Genomic DNA, 22709 nt, shown 5'->3' with positions numbered 1-22709 from the left:
ACTAAACAGAAGTGGTTTGAATTCCAGTTATGGGATCTTGAGCGAATCATGTAAACTCTTTAAACCTCAGCTTTGTTTTTACAATGGGGAGAGTGATAACATTAGCTTGCACCCTTATTGTGCTTTGGAAATCAATGTGAAATGCCTGCCCAAGTGTAAACAACCAGTACATAGTAGCTAGGACCGTGATACTAAAGGAGTTGCCTGTTAACCCTCTGCGTGGAGCAAATGTTGATTTAATTCATTCATGACCTAATTCATCCTTTTTTTTTAATTGAAGAGTTTATTTATAAACTTTTATCCCACTTAGATTTGCTTTTTTTTTTTATTAAGGTATCATTGATATACAATCTTATGAAGGTTTCACATGAGCAACATTGTGGTTACTACATTCACCCATATTATCAAGTCCCCCCCACCCCATTGCAGTCACTGTCCATTAGCGTAGTAAGATGCTATAGAGTCATTACTTGTCTTCTCTGTGCTATACTGCCTTCCCTGTGACCCCCCTACATTATGTGTGCTAATCCCCTTCTCCCTCCCTACCCCAACTCCCTTTGGTAACCGCTAGTCCCTTCTTGGGTTCTGTGATTCTGCTGCTGTTTTCTTCCTTCAGTTTTGCTTTGTTCTTATACTCCACAGATGAGTGAAATCATTTGGTACCTGTTTTTCCCCACTTGGCTTATTTCACTGAGCATAACTAGCTCCATCCATGTTGTGGCAAATGGTAGGATTTGTCTTCTTATGGCTGAATAATATTCCATTGTGTATATGTACCATATCTTCTTTATCCATTCATCTACTGATGGACACTTAGGTCGTGTCCATGTTTTGGCTATTGTAAATAGTGCTGTGCTAAACATAGGGGTGCACCTGATTCATCCTTTTAACTGAATGCTAGAGGGGTGGGGAGATGAGACAACTGAGTTTCAGTGAAGTTCAGGAGCTTGCTGAAGGTCACACAGATAGAAAGTGGCAGGGCTGGGATTCAATTCTAGGTCTTTCTGGCTCCAAAACTTGTTCTTAATGCAATAGTTAATGCTTGATCCCCTATCCAGAGCCAAGCAATGCAGCTATGTGTACACAAGATGCTCAGTAAATCTAGTTAATTGGCTGCTCACACAGCTTCCTCTATAATTTTACAGGTTTCTTTTTTAAAGCTTTTTTTCCTCTTATGAGCTATTTAGTTCAACCATCATAACTCGAATAACTGATCCAAGAAGCCAATTTAAAATAAATAACATGCAGTCTTTGTGAGAGACCATATCTGTTTGTGTGTGGTGGTGAACTCCAGGGAAACCTAGCTTGGTGCCTCAGCCCACACAAGGGAATATTTGCATCTTACTCTACAAATTGCCTACAACAGGCTCTTTGAAAGATGGAAAACATAGTCCCCTAAGACCTAGGAGTGCTGAACAGTTAATAGATTCCCAAGGGTTTTATGTGTTACTGGGATACCAACCTTCAGCACAGGTCATTAAATATCAAAGATTATGCTCAAGGAGCCAAAAAATAATCTAAGTTCTCTGTGTCTCACTTCTCTTCACAAGTACTCCAAGTAGGGGAAAGTTCCAGAAACCATTTAGGTATCACACAGGTAAAATGAGAGTCTCACAGATTCAAAAGGTTGAAATAATAAACCATCAGCAGCACGTGGCTCAGTGATAAGTTTCCCTCCTGCTTTTCATCCCGGGGCTTCCTTGCAGCATCAGCTCTTCTGAAGCGCTCTGCCCTTTATTTCCTCCTTTTCTGGGGCCAGGATCAGAGTGGCCCACCCAGCGGCCGAGCAGTCCTGGGCAGGTCCTTTCCTGAGCTCCCCTTGAGTTCCTCTTCGGTTCCCACCAGACCCTGTCGATCTGTTCACTGAGGTTCTCTGAACTGAATCGGGCACACACGCTGCTCCTTAGTTCTGTCTCCTCAGCAAAAATAGAGTTGAACCACTTGCTCAACTTTGAATAGTGCTTGTGACAAATCTAGGGAATGTTTACCCTGAAAATTTTCTTTGTTTGCCAAGTTAGCCACTTTCATATTCTTGGCTTCCCGTCCCCTCCAAGTGTCCTCCATGTGGAGGATTTCACAATGTGTCCGAGCAGCAGTGCTGTGCCGTCCCCGCTTCCATACATGGTTCTGTGCAGCTGTCGCTTCTGTCCAGGTATGGTGGCAGACCTGGGTCAGCCACTGGCCCAGGGGAAAGAGAGGGTGGAAGAAATTCTGAGGCTGGGGGCAGAGGGCAGGGCGTGGAAGAGAGGGTCTTGGAACGAGCTTTGATTCTCCTGAACTATTTGTGCGTCTGTAGCCAGCATTCCTGTTAATCTGGCTGTAAAGGGTCTAGATGGACTTGTGTAAATCAGTTCTATCTGGTCATTGCAGCGGAGGTTTTAGCAAATAGTGAGTCTACGGACAATAGAGATCTGTGAAACTGATAATTTAGTGTCAGATAAGCAATGTGACCACTTGGCCTGGGTTTCCAGGAAAGATAGTGTTTCAGACATTCTCTGGCCTTAGACCACATGTCCTGGTGTGGGGCTCAGAAATATGGTCACTGACAGGTCAAATACTAGGTGACTTAATCAGATTTTCACTTTTCTATTTTTGCACTTTTATGTATAAACACAAAGCTGGTGCTTTGACTGTATGGGATATAAAACGCCTGTGTAAACAGTCTCATCAACTTCCTGAGTCAGTGTTCGGTTGTGTTTGTGAGGGTACGTGCACCCTGGTGGAGACTATCTTACAGTACTTTACCATCAGTATCTGAGCTCTTGAGTAGATTAACGATTACACTGCAGTCCAACGGCAGATTATTAGTTGTGAAGGTAGAAAATAAATAATATCAAACATAAATATCAATTATTGGGGCTTCTAGTTAGTTGGCTTCTGTCCCACTGGGTCTAAGTACCTTCCTATTCTCAAACATACTTACATTTGTTCATCTATTTTAAGAAGTGGTTGTTAATGTAGAGAAAAGGGTATTTTCCCTTCTGTGTAGAATGCTAATAGATAGCGTGACAAAGTAGTATTTAATGAGCTTGTGGATATTTCTATGCATGTAGGCTAAATATTTTTTAATAAGGGTGTTTAGAGGACAAAATATAGTAAAAACAATAAAAGGTATGTCAGTAAATCCATCAATCATTTACTGAACATCTTGTATATTTAAAGCGGTGGCTAAAGGGGGTCAACGGTAAGACATGGTCTCTGCTCCTGTAGAACTCAAAAGCCTGCCTGTACACAATGATAGGCTCTAGATTTAGAATCCGTCGGGAGCCAAAGTAGCAGACTCTCAATGCTCAGGGGAACTTGCTCTCAGGCTGTGTCTTTAGACCATGACCCTGTTTTCAGAGAGGGGCTGTGCTCAGTCCTAGGATCCAAAAGGTACGTGACCACTCCTGAGACTGCTGTGGGTCCATCATCAGACTCACAGCCTGGGGAACAACCTCAAAATATCAGCAGGTCAGTCAAGCGATCTGATCTGAAGCCTCCCGATCCAGAAGAGAAGAGACCTGGGTTCTAGTCCGGCTTTGTGACCTCACACAGTGACCCTAGTCTTCAAGCCTCCAGTTTTCTAACATGTAGAGTTCTGGGGCTTGCATGATTTCTAAGGTCCCCTAGATCACAACAACTCTTACACTTTATTTTTTTTCCAAATCAAATTTAAATTGAACTGATGGAGTATCATTTTCAAAGGCTCTGACAGCTTATTGTTTTCCTCTTACTAAGAAATGTGTTTTGAACATTGTTTATCTACAGAGACTGGAACTTTCTCTTCCTGAGGATATTATAAATAATCAAATATCTTCCATGTATTCTGTAAAGTCTCTTGAGTATTGTAGAACTAACTCCATGTGTCTGTGTCTTCAACACTTGTAGCTACATCTGCATTTTATGTGCCCCTGCTTAACAAATATAATGACTCTCAGACAAGTCCCACTTTTGTTGTAAGAATAACAGCCAGTTACTCAGTTAAGCTATTTTCACATGGAGGATGCGGAAAATCCCCCTGGTAAGGCTGCCCACCTGCTCCACCTGTTCATCTAATGGAGCCATGGGGATCTCACTGGCATCCATCCCTCCACACAGTGGGCCCTGTCCTTCCACCACACAGGGATGCCCGACCCAAGACAGGGCCCCGCAGACTCTCTTTCCTGGGAATTTGAATTCTGAGACACACAGCGGTGTTTGGAGTAGTCACTGGCCAGCTGCTGAGATTCCAATCGCTGCCCTGCTTCTTGGCCTTTCTGAGACCCAGCTGTGTGGTTGATTCTCTCTTCAATTCTGTGAGCTACTCTGCAGTCTTTCCCAAAGTTACCTTGTGCCTGTTAAGAACAGAGGGAAGGAACGCAGGCACGCCAGCCCATGATGGTAACTGGAAAAGAGATCTATAGTGTGGGACTGGTTTTTCCAGTTTTTGTTTTAAGCTCCCAATCTGTCACTGACTGATGTGACCATCCTACACATTACCACGATGCACTGTGCACTGCGTGCCACTCACCATGGGGGTTCCAAACGTCCCGGACGGTCTATACCATGTTCAGTGAGATGACTGCAGGACCCCACATGGGTGTTGTAGCAATGGCAGACTGCACTAAGGTCCTAAGTCCTTACTCTAAGTTTCTGTACCTGTCTCATTGTGGATGGGCAGCCAGTTTGTGGATTGGCATGGGCAATGGGCTGGGGTTTCTAGGAGGCTAGGTAACTTAACTTTTCTCTGAAGCTGGGTTGGGTTGAAATTACTAATTTCCACTTAGGCTAGTGGGCGCAGACATCGCTGTTGGGAAAACCCTCCGCTGGGCCCACTCTGAAGTTCTGTTTGTCCGCCTCATCGCTGTCTGGGACTGCCCCAGCCTGATGCCATGCCCACCCCCCTGACTCCCCCAGACCCCCCCAGACTCCCTCATTCTCAATTAGGACATTTACCACCATATCCTTTGTCATGGGAATAGCAGGCTGTGTCTGGAAGAAGGGACAATGTTTTTAGCAGTTTAAAAGAGAGTGTCCTTCTAAAAGAAAAGAATGCAGGGGTGCGGACAGATGCTTTGTACACCCATGTTCATTGCAGTGTTATTCACTATAGCCAAAAAGTGGAAACAACCCAGATGTCCAATGACAGGAGAATGGAAAAAGCAAATGTGGTGTCTCCATACAATGGAATATGGTTCAGCCTTAAAAAGGAAGGAGGTTCTGACACATGCCACTGTATGCATCAACCTTGAAAACATTATCCTAAGTGAAATAAGCCAGACACAAAAGGCCAAATATTTTTTTATTGTACTAATAGGAGATATCTAGCAGAGTCAAATTCATAGAGACAGAAAGTAGGTGGGATTCGTGGTCAGGGATTCAGGGGAGAGAGGGGCAGGGAGTTATTATTTAATGGGAAAGGGGTTCAATTTGGTAAGATGAAAAGTTCTGGAGATTGGGGGTGGTGACAGTCATACAACAGTGTGCATGTGCTTAAAACCACTGGACTGCACACTTAGAAATGGTTAAGATGGTAAGTTTTATGTTAGGTATATTTTACCACACACACCTACAGAAATTTAATTTTTGAAACAAGAGAGCATATCACAGAGAAGGAGCTTGCTCCGGGTGCCTTGGGCTGCGTGTGGTGAGTGCCCACAGGGTGCCCAGGCAGGCTGCCCTGGCTGTAACTCCTCAGCCTCAGGGCCCGTGTCTGTCAGCTCATTCAGTCCCGCAGTGGCTGAAGACACCTACTCAGTTCTGTGGTGGTAAGCATGCTGGGCCCCTCACGGAAACCTCCACTGTGTTATTCATTCACTCCACACACATCAAATGCCTGGTTTATACAATGGCAATATAAAATCAGGCCTGTACTTTAACCCCTCTCTGAAGCTGGAATGTGTTAGAGTGGCTCATTTTGGCTGATTTATGCAGTGAGAATAGAATCATGAGTAATACCTAGTTCCTATTAATACTTATTTTCAAGCCTTTCTGGGGCTGGGCTCTGAGTCCTCCCACAGACAACGCCTCCAAAACTCACGGAGGGGCACCGCGCAGTGCTGCGCTCAGCCTGGGCTGAGGACCAAAGGCCTGGCCTGGGCACTGGCTTTCCTCCGATGTTAGACAAATCCATCAATATATCGGTAGGTCTCTGTGTCCCCGCAGCAAAATGGAAATGACTCATGGAACTGGGATAGAAACAAGGATGAGACCAAGGTGTGGAATATATGTTGATCCACCCACTGATATAAAGCAGGTGGATTAACAGCAGTGGGGTGGAGTCTAACACACAGCTCAGGCTCTGCCCTCTGTGTGGTCTGATCCTTGAGGTTCTGTTAAAATGGTGTTTTGTGGGGAGGAGGAGAGCAGAGTCCCCAGATGCCCCTCAAAGAGCAAAGTTACGGTCATGCCTGCTTTCCCTGTCCCACTTACAGCCTCTCCTTCCCCAAAACAGGTTCCAACAACCTCAGCTCGGATTTGGCAAGTCACCCTCATCAGACCTCACAGAGCTAGCAGCTGGCAGCCCTCAGATCAGATAACGTGTCTTACTTGTTTTCAGTCCCGATGCAGAAAAGAGAAGGGGCACAACACAATGCTTGGAGGTGTGTGGGTCTGAGAGGAGGCCTCAGGTGGAGAGGGCTGGGGGCTGTGCTCCTGGCCCCAAACCTAGTCCCTGTGGGTCCCGAGAAAATGGTCTTGGCCTCAGGGCCCTACTCTTTGCCTGCTTTCTTTGGATTCCATTGCTTTTTCACACAACAAACAAAAGGGTCTGTGTAAGTTACTAAGAAAAAATAAGAATCAGATGACATGGGTTTGGAAATCTCAGTTCTATCATGAGGTTGTGAGGTCTTGGGCAGATACGGACCCTCCTAACTGCTCAGGGCCTCGGTTTCCTCATCTGTGAAATGAGAATAATACCATACCTTCCAGAAGATAATTATGAAGATTAAATGAGATGGTGCCTGTCAAGTGCTTAGCAAACAGGCTGGCCTGGGCACATGCCCTGTTAGACGTACATGGTCCTAACTCATTTGTGGCTAGGTGGGTTACTGCATGGAGGACGGCTTTGTGAACAGTGCCATTCCCCTCCCCACGTGTTCTCTTGGCATGTTACTATAGTCACCTCACAGTCTCGTAATTAACATAGTTATTATTAAATATTCTCTGCTCCTCACCTTTTGTATCTCTAGCTGCCTAGAGGATGCTTCCTCTCCTCTTTTTCAAAGCCACATCCCCAGACTGCACTCTTCTCCCTTCCTAGTCTTTTATCCAGGCTGTGTTTTTTTTCCTTCTAGTTTTATTCTTTCTTTCTGTGACACGTTCTGTCCCTGAAGGTTCTCCAAGAACTCTAACTATGGAAACCCATGCCCCTCAAGTCAAACCCCCCTGGAGTCACCCATTCAGAAAAGAGAGTTCTTGGGATCTGGGCCTCCACTGCTCCCTCCTTCCTAAAAGGAAGGGAAGGAAGAGCATGCTTCTGACTAGCTGCTCGGCTATTGCCCGGGTGGCTGCAAAGCCTTGGAGCTTCCATGGCTGTGGCCAGGTCTCCGGGTGGTCCTGGTGATTCCCTTCTGAAACGACTCCATTGCCATGTCACAGAACCAAGGTTTTCCTGTATCTGTGTCACTTCTCCTGAACTTGTTGGGACCTTAAGGCCAATTCCCTTATCCCAGAAAATGTTTGTAGAGCATTTTGTCTGAGATTCCTGCAAGCCTGCAAACTTACTGAGCCACAGCACATTAGTAGCATACAGTTAACCTGGCTGTCCAGTATGCGTCTGTCTGCATAAAGCAGAACTGGCTCATGCGTGCCCTGCGTGTAGGCATGGGAGCCAGTGCCAGGGCACACACATGAGTCCACAGAGATGTTGGTCCATACAATTGGCCATGATGTCTGCCTTAAGTGGGACTGGATCGAGCTGAGCATCTCAGTTTGCACCTTTCTGTCTATTGCAGCAGTTAGCAGAGTTCTAGGTATACAACCAGTGCTCAGTAAATGCCCAGTGATGGGTTGGTTCATTGCTTCATTTATTCAGTCTCCCAACATGCTCATTGCTTACTCTTGCCCACCGTGGAACTTCCTCTGAAAGACTCCAGGAAGGGAAAGGACCTCCCACATCTCCCTCCACGATCAGAAGCTTGTGTCCTGGTCCAGCAAGAAGCCTGGAAAAGACAAGCCTAGAGGGTTCAGAAAAGTCAGTTCGGATCTGAGAGATCCCAGAAACCCCCAGGTGGTCCTGTCTCACTCCACCGGAGGATTAAAGCACCTCTTCAGTGGGCTCGGGCCAGTTGGAGAAATCCTGGCCCTGGTGACCTCTAGATTTTCCTGAGACCGTTTCATCAAGGGTCTTCAGTCAGAATTCCCCTTGGACAGAACAGCGCGTGTGGCTGTAATTGTCCAGGGATAACACTAACTAGTAAATGGGACCTTAAGTGTTGCAGGTTTCTTTTGTTTTTTGTGGTGATGACTATATCCTAGAGGTGCCTTTGGGAACTGGCCAAACCTTCTGCGGCCTCCACTGATGAAACCCAAGGCTTGGGGAAGAGGGAGTTACCAGCTGGGCTGTGTGCAGACAGACCCCACTTTCCCAGAGCAGCAGCAGTGGAGGTGAGAGCTGCCTTGCCCTCTCCTTTCTCCCCCACATCTGTCCCCTCGCAGTCTCCTGCTTGAATCCAGACATCTGGACGAGCAGGAGCACACTGACTGCAGGCTGAAATATGCAAGCCCAGCACAGCCCTGAGGGGCTTCTGGGCCTCTAGGCGGCACCCAGCAAGGCAGCAGGCACAGTCCCCTGCGTCTCGCTGGCAAGCCTGGGCCTGCAGGCAGCCACGGCTGGCAAAGCTGCGCAGGTGCTCGCTTGGCAGGTCACTCAGGGAGCAGCTGGCTGATCTGGATCCTGAGGCCCGCGCTGAGCAGCAGCAGCTTGAGGGTGGGGGCGGAGGCCGTCAGGGCCCATCTCTACCTGCTGAACGTGCTCCTCATTCCCCTGCTCACGGCCACCCGCGGGCCTGTTCACTTTAGCACTGAGAGGAGAGGGGGAAAGCCAGGAAGAGGGTGGCAGGCGAACGTGCGCATGTTTTCCTGTCCAGTGTTTCAGCTGTTGCAGGATATTTGGGTCTCCACACTCCCTCTTGCTTTTCTTTGGCCTATGTGGAGAGGTGTTAGTAACCAAATCACAGAGAGCAAGGAAAGAGTCTGGCGGGGAGCCGGTGGCAGATGTGGGGGGCCAAGTGGGAGGTCACTGGGAAGGCTGGGGTGGGGACAGGCTGTGAGCATCTGACACCAGGCGGTAACCATGGTGATGGTAGAGGTGGATGGAAATTCTCAAATGTTCTGTAGCGGGTAATGGAGCTGAGGACACAGGCTTGTCCTGGGTTCAAGTACTGGCCTCTGTCGCTTACCACCTCTGTGACTTTCAGCAAGATTGTTAACCTCTAATGCTTATTTTCCTGAAGGGTTGTTGTATTAAATAAAATACGTATTATTTCATTTAATGTGCATATAAATAAGTAAGTAAGTAAGTAAGTAAATAAATAAATAAACAAGTGCCTGACACAGAAATGTTAACTGTTAAGGTCACATTGATAATAATTCCTCTTGCATCAAGTTCCCTGGGGTGCCCCGGGGTAGAAAGGAAAGGTTAAGCCAATCAACCTTGTTTTTGCCACTGGAGCTCTGGGTTGGCCCTAGAGACTTCCCCCCAGGTGGAGTCCCTGGCTTCAACCCTGACTGTGCCACCTCAGGTCTCTAGTGGGGTCCAGGCCCACAGGCTGCCAGTCACAGCAGCTCTGTTCAGCTGAGGACATGTGACTAGCCCCCAAGTACACACCAAGGTCAGAGCCACAGCCTTGCCTTTCGTCCCAGAACTCTGTGCTGGCTCCTGTCACTTGTGAACCTGTGTGCTGAGGCCATGACCTTCTGCTCCCTGGACAACTTCCTGTGGGGTGAGGGCTCCATCTCTGCTCAGCTCCTCTGGATTTCATCACCTTTTCTCTGCACAGGGCTGGGCTTCCTTAGCAAATTGTCTGCATTCACCCAGGGTCTTTGCTTCCTTCCCATCTGGTGGCACCTATGGGACCAGCCCTCCTAGGTGCCCCTTTCAGCCCTGTCTTCCTGTGGCCCTGGAGGGGTCAGTCCTTCCCCTCATGCAAAGTGTTTCAGTTCAGGGAAGGTGCTAGCCCTTTCCAGGGGAGCCCAGCCCCAGGACTGGAGACAGAGCTTCAGAAATGCTATTTCCATGGCCTCTGCCTGCTGGAAGTGACCCCCCAGCTTGTCTCTCAGTGTTTCCACTTCTCTCTCAGGCATGACTCTCAGAAACACCTCTCCTGTTGACACCACATCTTAGTGAATGGCATCTCCAGGCTTCAACTGCCCAGGTCAGAAGTCTTCAAATCATAGATTCCTGTCCCCATATCCAGTCCATCAGCAAGTCCTTCAGCAAGTCAGCTGTACCTTCAAAATCTATCCAAAATCTGCCTGAGCACTGAGTGACTTCCTTTCTCCTGTGAGTTCTCCCTGTTGACCACATGACATATCAGCAAGAGAATCAAACCGGAGGCCAGGAGAAGTGAATTCAAGTTTCAGACCTGCAACATTGTGACTAATAGTTAAATAATAGGCTGCAGTGTGATAATTGCTTATTATGTTCCTGGCACTACATCCTTTCCATGGATTATCTTATTCACTGTGTGACCTTGGGTTGGTGGCTTCACCTCTCTGTATCTGTTTCTCCATCTCTAAAATGGAGACGACAGTAGTCCACAGGGAGGTTGCAAGGATACAGTGAAATAATACATGTAAGAGTCTTTGAAGAAAAGCACCAAGGGATGTACAGATGCCACATTTTCACCGAAGAGCCAGCATATTCATCTCCGGGCCTTTGCAGAGCCTGCATTGCCCACAGGCGGGGTGTTGGCAACATTCCTGTCCGTGAACCTGATAGCCCAGCTTTGTGAGGGCAATATATGAGACCCATGGTGGTGCTTTATCTGTCACCTAAGATTGCAGTGTCTGTCTCCTGGCACAAATATGACACCTGTTGCAGGAGAAACAGCCCTGGCAGCTGGCAGCCTGGGAGGAGAGGTCTGGCCAGGAGCAGGGGGAGTTCCCAAGCAGAGGGCAAGTGACAGGTGTCAGTAGTCACGTCAGCACATTCTTTAGCTGAGCACCCAGGGGGCTAAGCAATGCCTGGGCATCCGCTGGCAGGGTCAATGCAGAGGCTAAGGCAGGGGAAGAGGACGGGCCAAGTGCCCAGCACGGTGTCTGACACCTGTTGTGCACTCAGTGACTATTAATGGGGAGATGGGTGGGGGAGCAGGAAGCAGTTCCCGTGAGATGGAGAGGAAAAGTGTGGTTCTAGGGCTTTGCCACTATGGAGTCAGCACTGGCCTACGGTCTGCTCACATCTCTGGTCCACGAGCACAGCGAGAAGAGAGCTCCTGGCCATTTGGCAGTGCTCAAAATTCTAAAGTGGTTGGAACTCACATCTTCCGACTTCTGAATCCAAAACCCCCTACCCACTGAGGATGGAATGCTTACTGAGGACTTACTGTGTGAAGATGCCACGCTCGGTCTGACACACACCATTCACTCCTCATAGTAGTCTTAAGAGGCAGCTGTTTTTGACCCCACCATCCGGGTGGAGAAAGCAAGGCTAAAGAGGTCACTTGCTCGAGCAGGCGCCGTGTATAAACTGTGCACACAGTTAGGCCTTTCTGGCTCCAAAGCCTTGCTGGTCCCTTGACTATGTTGCTAAGTCTGCAGAGGGCATTTCCTGCTCCATAATAAGCCTGGGTATTTCATGTCCTGGCTCCAGGCATCTCAAAGCCATCCAGACTCACCTATGACCCAGGGGCAGGGCCTGGTCAGATTGAACCTCCCTGAGTCCCCCTCCCCTACAGTGATTTGTTCTTGTTTGCTGAGAGAACCACCACTTACCTTCTTTTAAAGAGAAATAGAACCAGACACTAGATAAAGGTGATAAAGGCAGATTTCATTCAGTATGTCCCAGTGTGGGAAAGAAACTTCGTACTGGAATTGAGCTCAGTTCCGAATACAGCAGAGACAGCTGGGGATTTAGAGGCAGCAAGCAGGTGGGGGGTTAGTGAATGGAAAATTACTAAGAGGAGACATCAAGGGTAGGGGGAATTTGTGCTCTACTGGCCTGGCAGAAATCTTGCTGAAGGCAGACCATCAAGGGTGGTAGATGAGGATGATCGGTGTCAAGGGTGATCAGATATTAAGGGTGGGGTGGTTCTGGCTAAACAGACTTAGGATTTTTCCTAAAGACTGGGCCGGATGTGGCACTAGGGCGAAGCCTAGTTGACAGGAGGAGGGCTGGGAGGAACCTGTGGCCAAGGAAGGAGTCTGTCACTTCCCTGCAAATGCCAGGACAAGGCCCGCTGGAAAGCCACGGGGATGGCTCACTGACCCCGAGTATGTGGTCTCACCTGCCGAGTGACGTCCAGGAGTCAACGGATTTGGCTGGAGCTGAAAGCAACTCTCTGAGGCAGAATGTGTCCCGGGCCACACTGTAAGCCCCACTGACAGGGGAGACGTGTGTTTATTATTTCCTCACAACTTGGTCTAGAAGTAGATTTTTAATCAAGGAAGAGATGACCCATCAGTCACTCAGAGGCAGAAGCAAGACAGGGCCTGTCCTCCCCCTCCCCACAGTGTGACTCACCTGTCAGCCAGGCACCCGAGGCCCCCACCCAGCTCCCTGGCCACTAGTCAACAGCAACTCAGGCTTGGGAGGGGCGGGGCTCTGGCATTAGTTGTGTCTGCTTTGGGATTAGTAGGTGAACAAACAAGCTTTCCTCTGAGCTCATCCAGAAGTGCAGCGTATGGGCCTGGGAACATTGCTTCTCTTTCTCCCTCTGCCGTGTCCTCACCTCACGTCACTGGTCCAGCATCCTCCTTCCTAGAACATCCCTCCACCCCGAACTAGCCTGACCTGTTCGTGACTGCCCACTGGCCAACCATGGAAACAGGAGAGGCCTTGATGGCAGGGGACGACCTGCAGAGGTCCCTACAAGCATAACCCGAGCCAAGGCTTGATGTCTGTGCAGAGCCCAAAGGCACAGATCCCCAGCGGAGCCCTCATGCCCGGCACCCCTCAAAATCCATGCCAGAAAGTGCCTGCAGGAGGGAATATGGGCCGAATGAGAAAACGCTCAGCTTGCACATGCAAGGGACTCTCTGCTCTGATTCCAGCTTCAAAACAACTAACTCAGTGACCTCAAACTTTGAGCTTCTCTATCCCCATTTGTAAAATGGGGGTAATCAGACCTGGGCTCTCGCACATGATTATTAAAAGGCTCCGAAGAGATCGTGCCTGTGAGGTGCTCAGTAGATGCTGAAGGGCCAACAAAACAACTATGTAAGAAAAGCCCCCCAGTCCTGCCGCCCCTTCGAGGGTCAGCTGCGTAAACACTCGTGGAAGATGTTGGCGTCCACCTTCCACGGGCCCACATCTGTGGCTGTGCTCTTCCCTCTGTGTCTGGTGGGCTGTATGTGTCTCCACCAGTGCTTACGGAGGTGGCCCTAGGACACCTGTGTCTGTGGCCTCCCAGGGTCAGTGGCTGTCAGTCTCACTCCTGTTATGCAGTGTCCACCCAGTGCCTGGGAGCACCAGATGAAGCCGCAGGAGAGGAGGAAGCAGCGCAGTGGACGTCTCTCGGACGCTTGGTTCTAGTCTTAGCTCTGCACTGCCAGCTAGGGGAGCCCCAGTAGGCCATTGACCAGCTGGGGTCCCATTTTCCTCATCTGAGAGGAGGACTAGATGATCTTGAAAGCCCCTTCTGACTCTTGATAATCTCTGACTCAGGCTTATGGCCACAGCAATTTGTTCCACATATTCAAAGTCTGACAGTCAGGCCTGCGTGGTCTCCTTGACATGGGTCTCTGGGCCCCCAGTGACTAGTGGTGCTGACTGCAGAACCCTGATCCTCCTCCCCACACCCTCAGCACAGCTCCTGGCCCCTTGGTTATGGATGCATCTGTATACCCCTGAAGTTTCCCACCCCCCTATATTCTCACTATGGTTTGGCTTATATAGCCCTCCCATATGTGGGCAGGCCAGCTAGTTCCAGAACCTTCAGAGTGCAGAGATCAGCTGTTACTCACACCCTGCAGATCAATCCAGGAACAGCTAGGCCACTAAACTCACATCTCCAGCAGTTTCTGAATTTGCTTGACACACACACCAAGTCCTGGCCCACCCTTCCTGCCTCTCCCAGCTCTGGTTCCATCCAGCGACCCAGCCATAATGGTGGGCAGTGGGGAGGGCCTCCCCTCCAGCTAGACAGCCCTACTGTCTCCCTGGGCTCCAGGGAGAGGTGCTGAGCTGGAAAGGGACATTGGGCCAGAGAAGGCTGAGTTCCACGGCCTTTCACAACCATTTTCCCATAGTGGCTTCTGGGAGAAATCGACTCTGAGAGGCAACCAGGGAAGGTCAGCTCATGGGGGGTTACCTGTCGGGGGTTACCTGTGGAAGGGCAGTGCTCCAGTTTCACCTGGCCTGTGATGAGGGAAGAGCTCCTTCCCTGTCTGCCCTGGTGACCTTGGCCGAGGTGGTAACTATCTCCCAATCCAACCCCGACCCCATTTCATGTCCACCCTATGAAGAAGGATGGCAGACACGAAAATAATTACTTCTATTATTCCCCCTAACTCCTACAGATGGATGAGGCCTTCAGGTCATGCTGACCTTGTTCCTCCCCTTCCCTTCCACAGGGTATGGCAGCTGGAGAGAACTGGCCAAGGCTTTGGCCAACAGGAATATTCCAGCTGTGGGTCCACATCTCCAATTCTACCGTCCCCAGAGACTGGGCCTCAAGGTACGTGGCAGCGCAGCCCATTCTCCCTGCTAGGATGTCAGCCGGGGTCCCCAACGGCCTCTGCCCCTCGAGCCTTCAGGGACTCCTCTCTTGTGGTGAGAGAGGCAGAGGGGAAAGAGTCTCTGAAGGGCAGTGTGGCGTCACAGGATTTCCTAGCTGGGTGGGCAGGAGGTCCGTGCCACTCTCCTCAAAGCCTTCGTCACATAGATCGACATGCCCATGTCTGAAAGGCTCTGGGCCTGGGGCCTCCATCTCCAATGGTAGCAGGGGGCTTGAGGCAGGACCAGCATGTTCCACCTCTTGCTGGCATGAGGACTTGGCTAGTACCTTAGTGACAATCTCAGATGCTCGCTCCTGAGGGTCAGAGGTGACAAGGTAGACACCCCTCCCTGCAGACAGCTGGGGGACAGATTTATAATAGAGCATTTTTCCTATAGTGTTTCTTGGGCCAACAGTTCCTGGGGAGGCCAGAGCAGCCCTTGGTGGGGACCAGGAGTATTGGGGCCCAATTCACTCTGGAGCCCTAAAGTTCAGCCTCTTAGCCTAGAACAGGCGTGGATTCCCCAAGGCTGGACTGAAACCATACTGAGCCCATGGACCTGCAGGGTAGGGAAGGGTTGGGGTATCCCCAAGGGGCTTCTACTTGTTAGGACAAATAAGTGACAGATCTGGGCAGAGCCCTGGGAGATGTAGAGGAAGAGGGAGGCAAGGTCCCAGCCCTCAGGAGAGCCTGATCTCATTAGAAAAACATTTTTTTTCCACATGGGAAGACTGAGAAAAGTCAGGAAAGTAAAAGAACATCAGAAGTATACATTGTTGAAACTGTAAGGAGGTATATTCCTGCAGGATTCTGTGTGAATAATAAATGGGAATGCCCCTTAAGCTGGTAAGCGTCCAGGAGCTAGGGCTATGTCTTGTGACCTACTACTTCCCCACAGGCACCTTCAAAGAGCCCCGAATCCTATTCTCACCCTAATATCCCCACCAAGTTCATTCTTTACTCTTCTGCCAGGACCAAGACTTTGAGCAAGGTGGGCGCGGGAACAGCAGCTACCTGAAGTGGAATAAGCCTGTTCCCTGGCTCTCAGAGGTAAGTGACTCTCTGCTGTCCCTCTTTTGAGATGGTTACCAAATAGCTTCTACAGATAATTCCAGAGACCACAGAAAATTTTGTTCTAGTAGTTATGATTACTTTTTTTTTGACTAGTTTGAAAAAAAAAAAAAGGTTCCAGGCTCATTCAAACTTTTTCCATTAGAGGAGAACTAACATTTGCTGTGGGCCTACTGAGGTCCAGGCCTCGTGTATTGTCTCATATCAGCTTTATGAGCCTGTAAGATGTAAGATGGTATCATTGTCCATTTTATAGGTGAGAAGAAAAAGGCTCAGGAGGGCTGCCCGACTTTCATGTCCATGCGGATTCCTGAGCTTAAAGACAAGCTTCCCAAACTGTCTTTCTTGGACCATGAAGCCCCATAAGATATTCTAGGAAGGGAGGATTCCATTGTTAAATAAGGTTTAAAAACTATGTACTACACCCACTTCTTGAAAATACATATTAGCACATGAAGGGTTCTGAGGAGTTCTGCAGCAATCTGTTTAACTTGGTTTTGTTCAGCATGTACCAAACTTATTTGCCTCCAGAATTGCTTTTTTTCCGTGAAACACCTATTAATATTCTAGGAAACTGATGTTCTAAGGAACATACACTAGGAAACTCTGCTTTAGAAAATTTTTATACAATGTGATTAAACATGTGAATAAAAATTGTCATGGCTATCATATATTTTATTTACATAATAGGATTTGACAGTCTTTTTCTTTTGGTGAAGAAGCTAAGGAAGATCAGTTAACATGCATGAGATTACCTTGAGTAAATACTTATGCCAAGACTCCATAGGAGCACGGTGCTTTGGGGTGAGAATTTTACATTTGGGTTTTGTATTTTACAACTTGTCCACAACCCAGTGTCTTTTCATCCCAAGGCCTGTGGACACGGGTTACTTTTCTTGGCTGGGTGGCCAGCCTATTGTCTTCAGCCATCACAGTCTGATCTCTTCAGCCTGTGTGATCTTACTTCTGATCTTCCCTCTCACTTTGGGGCAGGGGTGAAGGAAACAGCTTCATGCTGGTTGTGGTGCTGGTTCCCCACCCTGAGAAACTGCCTCTGTTCAAAGCCCTGTGAGAGGATGCCTGGCCACATCGGTACACCTGTGCTTATTGACATCCCACCTGGAGATAGTATTTTGAAAAGAAGGCTGCTTACAGACCATTTTGCGCAGTGATTTAGCCTTTGAAGACAGTTTGGATCATTTTTCTTAATGAACCCATTATTTTGAAAGATTGTTACTACATGATCTACATAATAAATAGATTGCATTGATCAGTCATTAATTTCTCCACTGTTTTTGGTCAATCAAGGATGGATAAATATATATATGTGAAATGAAAACATGAACAAGTAGTAAATAGTGATTAAAGTAGGATTAACTTTTTAAAGAAATAGATCTTTTAGAAAGTACTTATGGCATCTTGGTGGTTAATGCCTGATTTCCATTGACTTTGATTTTTTAATATTAAAAGTAACTTATAAAATCCTCATTCTAATCTTTGAGGTTCTTCAGGGAATCACCGATCCAATCTTCTTGTTTTACCAACAAGGAAAGTAAGGCCCTGAAAGATTAAATAACAGATAAGACAGTCACCCAGCTGCACAGTGGTTCCAACTCTCTCCCAGCCCACCAGGGGGCACTCTCTGTTCCCGGCGCTTTACCTGTCTGCTGCAACTTGCTGTATGATTTCAGCAGGAAATGCTCAGGTTGAGAGATACAGTCACTGAACAGCTACTAGCTGTCAGGAGATGTCGGGTTGCGCTGTCTCCCCTCTGTCATCAGGTAATGAATGGCCCAGAGAGGGGTTAGCTCACTCGCTCACTCAGGGTGGCATAGTCAGTTTGCAGCCCTGAGCCAAAGGTGAGCCAGGGCAGGATAGGAGGCAGCTGACAGAGGTCCTTCTTGGACTGTCTTCCTTCCCCCGCCTTTGGCCGGCAGCTCAGCATCTCGGAGGCCAGAAGTCACTCTTGAAAGCGAAGCAGGGTTATTCATTCTACTGGTGTGTCACAGAGATCATCAGAGTGGATGGCTGGGGACTGGGCTTCTTGGGGTAACTGCCCTTAAAAATTTATTTATGTCAACCCAAGTCATAAGACGCTAATTAGCAGACCCCACTAACTGACAAACCTCAATGCTAATTTAGTCATTTACCAATCGATATATGGGTCCGTAGACCAAACAAGTGTGCTATTCAGCACCCTCTCCCTGGAAAACTAAAATAGTTTCAAGAAAGAAATTTGGTGACTACAAAATCAGATCAAAGCAGGTCAGAGTCTTTATTGGGCTATGCCATGTGGGCTTTGGGGAGGTGGTGACCCTCTCTTGAGGGGCTGGGGCACAGACTCCTCCCCAGGCTTACCTCTTTTTTTGGTAATAGTTTTATTGGGTTGTAATTCATATACCATGTGATCCTCTCATGTAAAGTGTGTAATTTGGTAGCCGTTAGTATCTTCATAGATCATGTAATCTTCATACATACTCCATCACTATCAATTTAGAACATTTTTAACACCACAGAAAGAACCCCTGGACCCGTTAGCCATCACCCCTACCTCCCTTCATCACCCCCCAGCCCTAGGTAAACAGTAATCTGCCTTCTGCCTCTCTGTTTGTGCCTGTTCTGGACATTTCATATAAATGGAGTCATACAGTCTGTGGCCTTTTGTGACTAACTTCTTCCACTTAGCATATCATTTTCAAGGCTCATCCATGTTGCAGTGTGCAGTGGCTCTTCACTTTTTTAAATTGTTGAATAATATTCCACCTTTTCTTTATCCATGCCCTGAAAGATGGATATCTAGGTTGTTTCTGCCTTTTGGATGTTATGAGTAACACTGCTCTGAACATTCGTGTTCAAGTTTTTGTGTGGATCAGACTTTCCTTTTGTCAGAGCCTTAAATCACCAGGTCACCTGGTGAGATATAAGGGGCATCTCAGTTCATTTACAAACCATCTATTCAAACGGGGATAATTTCATCCATTAGGATTTTACCTAAGGGGCATCAGGCCCTTTCCTCAAAATCTAGAGCTACCTGTTATTTTCATGATTCTAAGGGGCAGCACCCTCAAAGGACAGGTGAGAACAGAGAATCAAGGTAGCTCAAGTATCTAGAAGCTCTGAACGGGAGTCTGGTGCGGAGGAACTGGTGACCTCATCGGCCTGCGGCACTGAAGCCCCGTGGTCCAGCCTTCTGTGCTTCCCTCCTGGCAAGGCCTCACTGCCCCAGGAGTTGACCCCTACCCGGTGGGATGGTCTGCGAGTGGGAATCTGACTGGGAAATAGCATGGTACAGAGCAGGGTCAGTGAAGCTCACATCCCGTGATGGTCTGACTGCCCCTGGAGGTGGAGCTGATTGCTGCCTCTGTGCCCTCTGCGTCTCACACCTCTGCAGTTGCCGGGCACAGGTGACACCCATTTGTTCACGTCTCTCTCCTTTGAGGACCACATTCCTTTTCATCTGTAGCTGGTACAAAGCAGACATTCAGTGCCTAAAGGATAAATGGGGGAACACATGGTTCCAGGCTTAGCTTCTCCAAGCATTTATTCATTCAAATAACCTAGATGTGCAGGGAACATAGAGGAGGTGGCTCTTAATTCTACCTGGGAGTCAGAGACCTTAGAGAGGAAGACTTGGGAAGAAGACTGAAGGATGAGCCAGAGTTTGTCGGGTGGGGAAAAAAGGAAAGGGCCTTCCAACCAGGAACAAGGGTCAGTGAAGGCACAGGGAGGGGAAGGAGGTGAGGGAGTGGGGTTTGGAATGGGTGGAGTGTAGGTGTGTGGCAGGGAGTGGCAGGAGGCGAGGCTGGGAAGGTAGGTCAGTCCGAAAGACTTGGTGTGGCAGCCTGAGGCCAGGCAGAGGTAGTGCGTGGGAGTGGGAGACAGGGGCTTCCCAGGCAAGGACCACCAGGCTGGCCTCAGCCTCCTGCCGCTATACTCCTGGACACCCTCTCCACCTCCACAGGCTTATTGCTATGTGTCCTGGATTTCCTCTCTAGGCTTCAGTATTCTCACCTCTAGACAGGGTTCCAGCATGGATGTGCTGTGGTGTTGGGAGTAACCAGTGCCCTTCCCCAGCCTTAGCCCCTGCTGGACAGTGGAGAGGGTGGGCAGCGGGTGGTGCTCGTGAGCTGGAGTCCCAAGTTCCTGCCAGACACAGTTCCCCCAACTTGGAGGGACACAAATCCCAGCTGGGGTGGACTCACCAGGTTGGGCCTAGGGAGGAAGATGGTGCCCACTGGTCACCCAGAGACCACCTAGTCTGAGGGTGGGAAGCATAGCTTGGGGGCCAGCTTAGTGCTGGCAAGGGCCTAGTCCTCAGAGGAGATGGATGGTCCTCTTCCTGCACGCCCACCTCCCCCTGCCTGGCATTTGCTGCGTCTCTGGCTCCGGGTGCAAAGCAAGCCCATGAGAGGTTGGTGGGAGGCGGCCAGCCTGGAGCCTTCCCCCTCCCCACCTCTCCCTGCCCCATCCACTGTGACCTGGCCTCCTGGCTGAACACAGCAGACCTCTCTGGTGGCATGCCATCCCTGCAGTTGCTGTGAATCTGAGCCCACTGCCCTGAAAGTTGCCCAGGGAGGGGCTGAGAGGCTGCCATTTGGAGGAGACAACTGAGGCTTGTAAACTGGACTTAAGGAATTTCCCCAGAAGTGCACAATGTCCCCATTCTTTCCTTCCAAGAAGCCTTAACCCGCCCCCCACCTATTCAACCCACATTCTCTCCCACCCATTCCAGCCCCCCCCTCATATGCCCGGGAGTTGTGGCTGCCTCCCAAGGCCCACATTCCTAGCGATGACCAGGCCCGTGCAGGAACCAAGTTGCTGGTGGGGTGGAGCAATAGGCTTTCCCTGTCCTTCTGGGTCCAGGGGTGGGAGGCCAGTGCTTCCCCAGGGGCTGGGGCCCTGTGCCCGCCCCACCCTGCAGGCCTCGTCACCCACACCCAGCTGCTCTTCTCTCCATGGCCCTCCCTCCAGATCTCCTATGAAGACCCCAGCGCATTCTCTTTTCTGGATTCCCAGCTTGGGTGCCCGTCCTCCTCTGCTCTCCTAAAGGCAGCTCAGTTTGAAATCTGGTGGGCCTTGGCGGGGAGGGCAGGGCAGGGCCTGGCTTGTTTGTATGGAGTAATTGAGGCCCCACCTCCTGCAACCTGGAGATTCAGTTGTGGGGTTAGGGGAGGAACTTGCTGAGGTGGGGTAATCTGAAACTCTTTGTCAAGACAGATTGGGACAGTGTCCCCATGCGTCCCCTCCCCGCTCCAGTCCCAGCCCTTCCACCTGCTGAGAACACTGGTCCCCCCCTTAGCCCTCCTGAGAGCCCCCACCCCCCCACCAGCTCAGTGCTCGCCCCGCTAACACCACAGCCCATGGAGAGAGGTTGGCCCTCTGGTCCTGGCCCCTGTGCAGCTATCCCAGGGGAAGCCTGGGCCGGCGGGCCTCCCGGAGGGCTTTCCCAGCTGCTTCCCGAGGGGGGCAGAAGCCCGAGGCCGAGGTGGATGCGGTTTCACTAGCAAACAGCTGTGTGGCTCTTCACTTATTAGGCAAGAGGGGGAGGAAGAGAGTCTTCAGCTGAAACCCAGCCTAGCACCTCCCTCCCGCTCCCTCCATCATCTCTGCCCTTCTGCCACGGCTGTGACTCCATCCAACCCCCTTCCTGTAGTAGTGAGCCCGGGAAGTGTGTGTGTGTGTGTGTGTGTGTGTGTGTGTGCATGTGTGTGTGCTCGTGTGCACACATGCATGGTCAGAAAAACAGACCCAGGCCTCAGGGCTGGGTCACAGGGACGAAGTTCTAAAAAGAAGCCTTGGATGCCAAGGGTGGGGATGGGACTGAAGTGGACGGTGATCCTCCGCAGTGAGAGGGACACGCAGCTGGGGTGGCGGCAGCCCGTACATGGCTCCCCACCTAGCCTCCTCGAGCTGCGGGCGCAGGGGCGGTTTGCCGTGCTCACACTCACCCCTTGCTTCTCTGTCTGTGTAGTTCCGGGGCCGCGCCAACCTGCATGTGTTTGAGGACTGGTGCGGCGGTTCCATCCAGCAGCTCAGGAGGAACCTCCACTTCCCACTGTACCCACACGTGAGTGCCCGCCAGCCGCCCCTCCCGCTGCCCACCCCTGCCTCTCATCTCCCTCCATCTTCTGTCTTCCTTGGCTTTCCTGGCTGTGCTTCTGGTCCTTTCGCTTTCCTGTATCTCTTGGGCTCTGTCTTCTTCTGCCTACAGTATCTCCTTTCCATTTCAGCTTTAGGCTCCCACTGTGGCCTGTGTGTGATTCACCCAGGTCACCACAAACAGTTGCACTGGCTGTACACTGTACAAGGTCAACTGGGCACATCAAGTGGAAGTGGACATCCTGCCTGCGCTCCATTCCCCAAGGCCCCCGTCCCGTCTCACTCCCGCCTGGTGTCCCACCAGCCTGAGGTGGCCAGTGTCTCTGGTTTCCTCTTCCCTCTTCTGGTAACAGGTTCCCTCCCCGTTCTCGGCACAGATCCGCACAAGCCTGAGGAAGCTGGCTGTGTCCCCCAAGTGGACCAACTACGGCCTGCGCATTTTTGGCTACCTGCACCCCTTCACCGACGGTGAGCCCCAAAGCCCCATTCAATTGCCTGCGCCCGGGTGCTTCAAGGTCCCCAGAGAACAGCGTGGAGCTGAGAAATAAGTCTGGGCTGGGCAGCTGGGCCCTGTTGGTGGCCCAGCCCCCGCCGCCATGGCTGGCCATCTGGGGCTGGCTGGTCTCCATAAGCCTCTTCATCTTCATGTGGGTCCTCGGATGTAGAGAGCCCCTCTTTACAAGTGGGAAGCAGGCCCC

The 22709-nt window shown here is 50.0% G+C and overlaps 1 protein-coding gene across 2 annotated transcripts in view; it reads left to right on the top strand.

Annotated features, from left to right (window-relative positions):
• Window positions 1–22709, top strand: part of B4GALNT3 (beta-1,4-N-acetyl-galactosaminyltransferase 3) — a 92425-nt gene that overhangs the window by 54284 nt on the left and 15432 nt on the right. For both annotated transcript variants that reach the window (XM_057492394.1, XM_036907730.2), the window contains exons 2-5: window positions 14698–14801; window positions 15814–15891; window positions 21884–21979; window positions 22389–22479. In XM_057492394.1, coding sequence (XP_057348377.1) covers window positions 14698–14801; window positions 15814–15891; window positions 21884–21979; window positions 22389–22479 — 369 coding nt within the window. The remainder of the gene's footprint in view (window positions 1–14697; window positions 14802–15813; window positions 15892–21883; window positions 21980–22388; window positions 22480–22709) is intronic.

The sequence above is a fragment of the Manis pentadactyla genome, chromosome 14 (genome assembly GCF_030020395.1).
Source record: "Manis pentadactyla isolate mManPen7 chromosome 14, mManPen7.hap1, whole genome shotgun sequence".
Taxonomy (NCBI): Eukaryota; Metazoa; Chordata; class Mammalia; order Pholidota; family Manidae; genus Manis; species Manis pentadactyla.
Note: the sequence above shows the minus strand (reverse complement) of the source record. Positions and strands in the feature narration are given on the sequence as shown.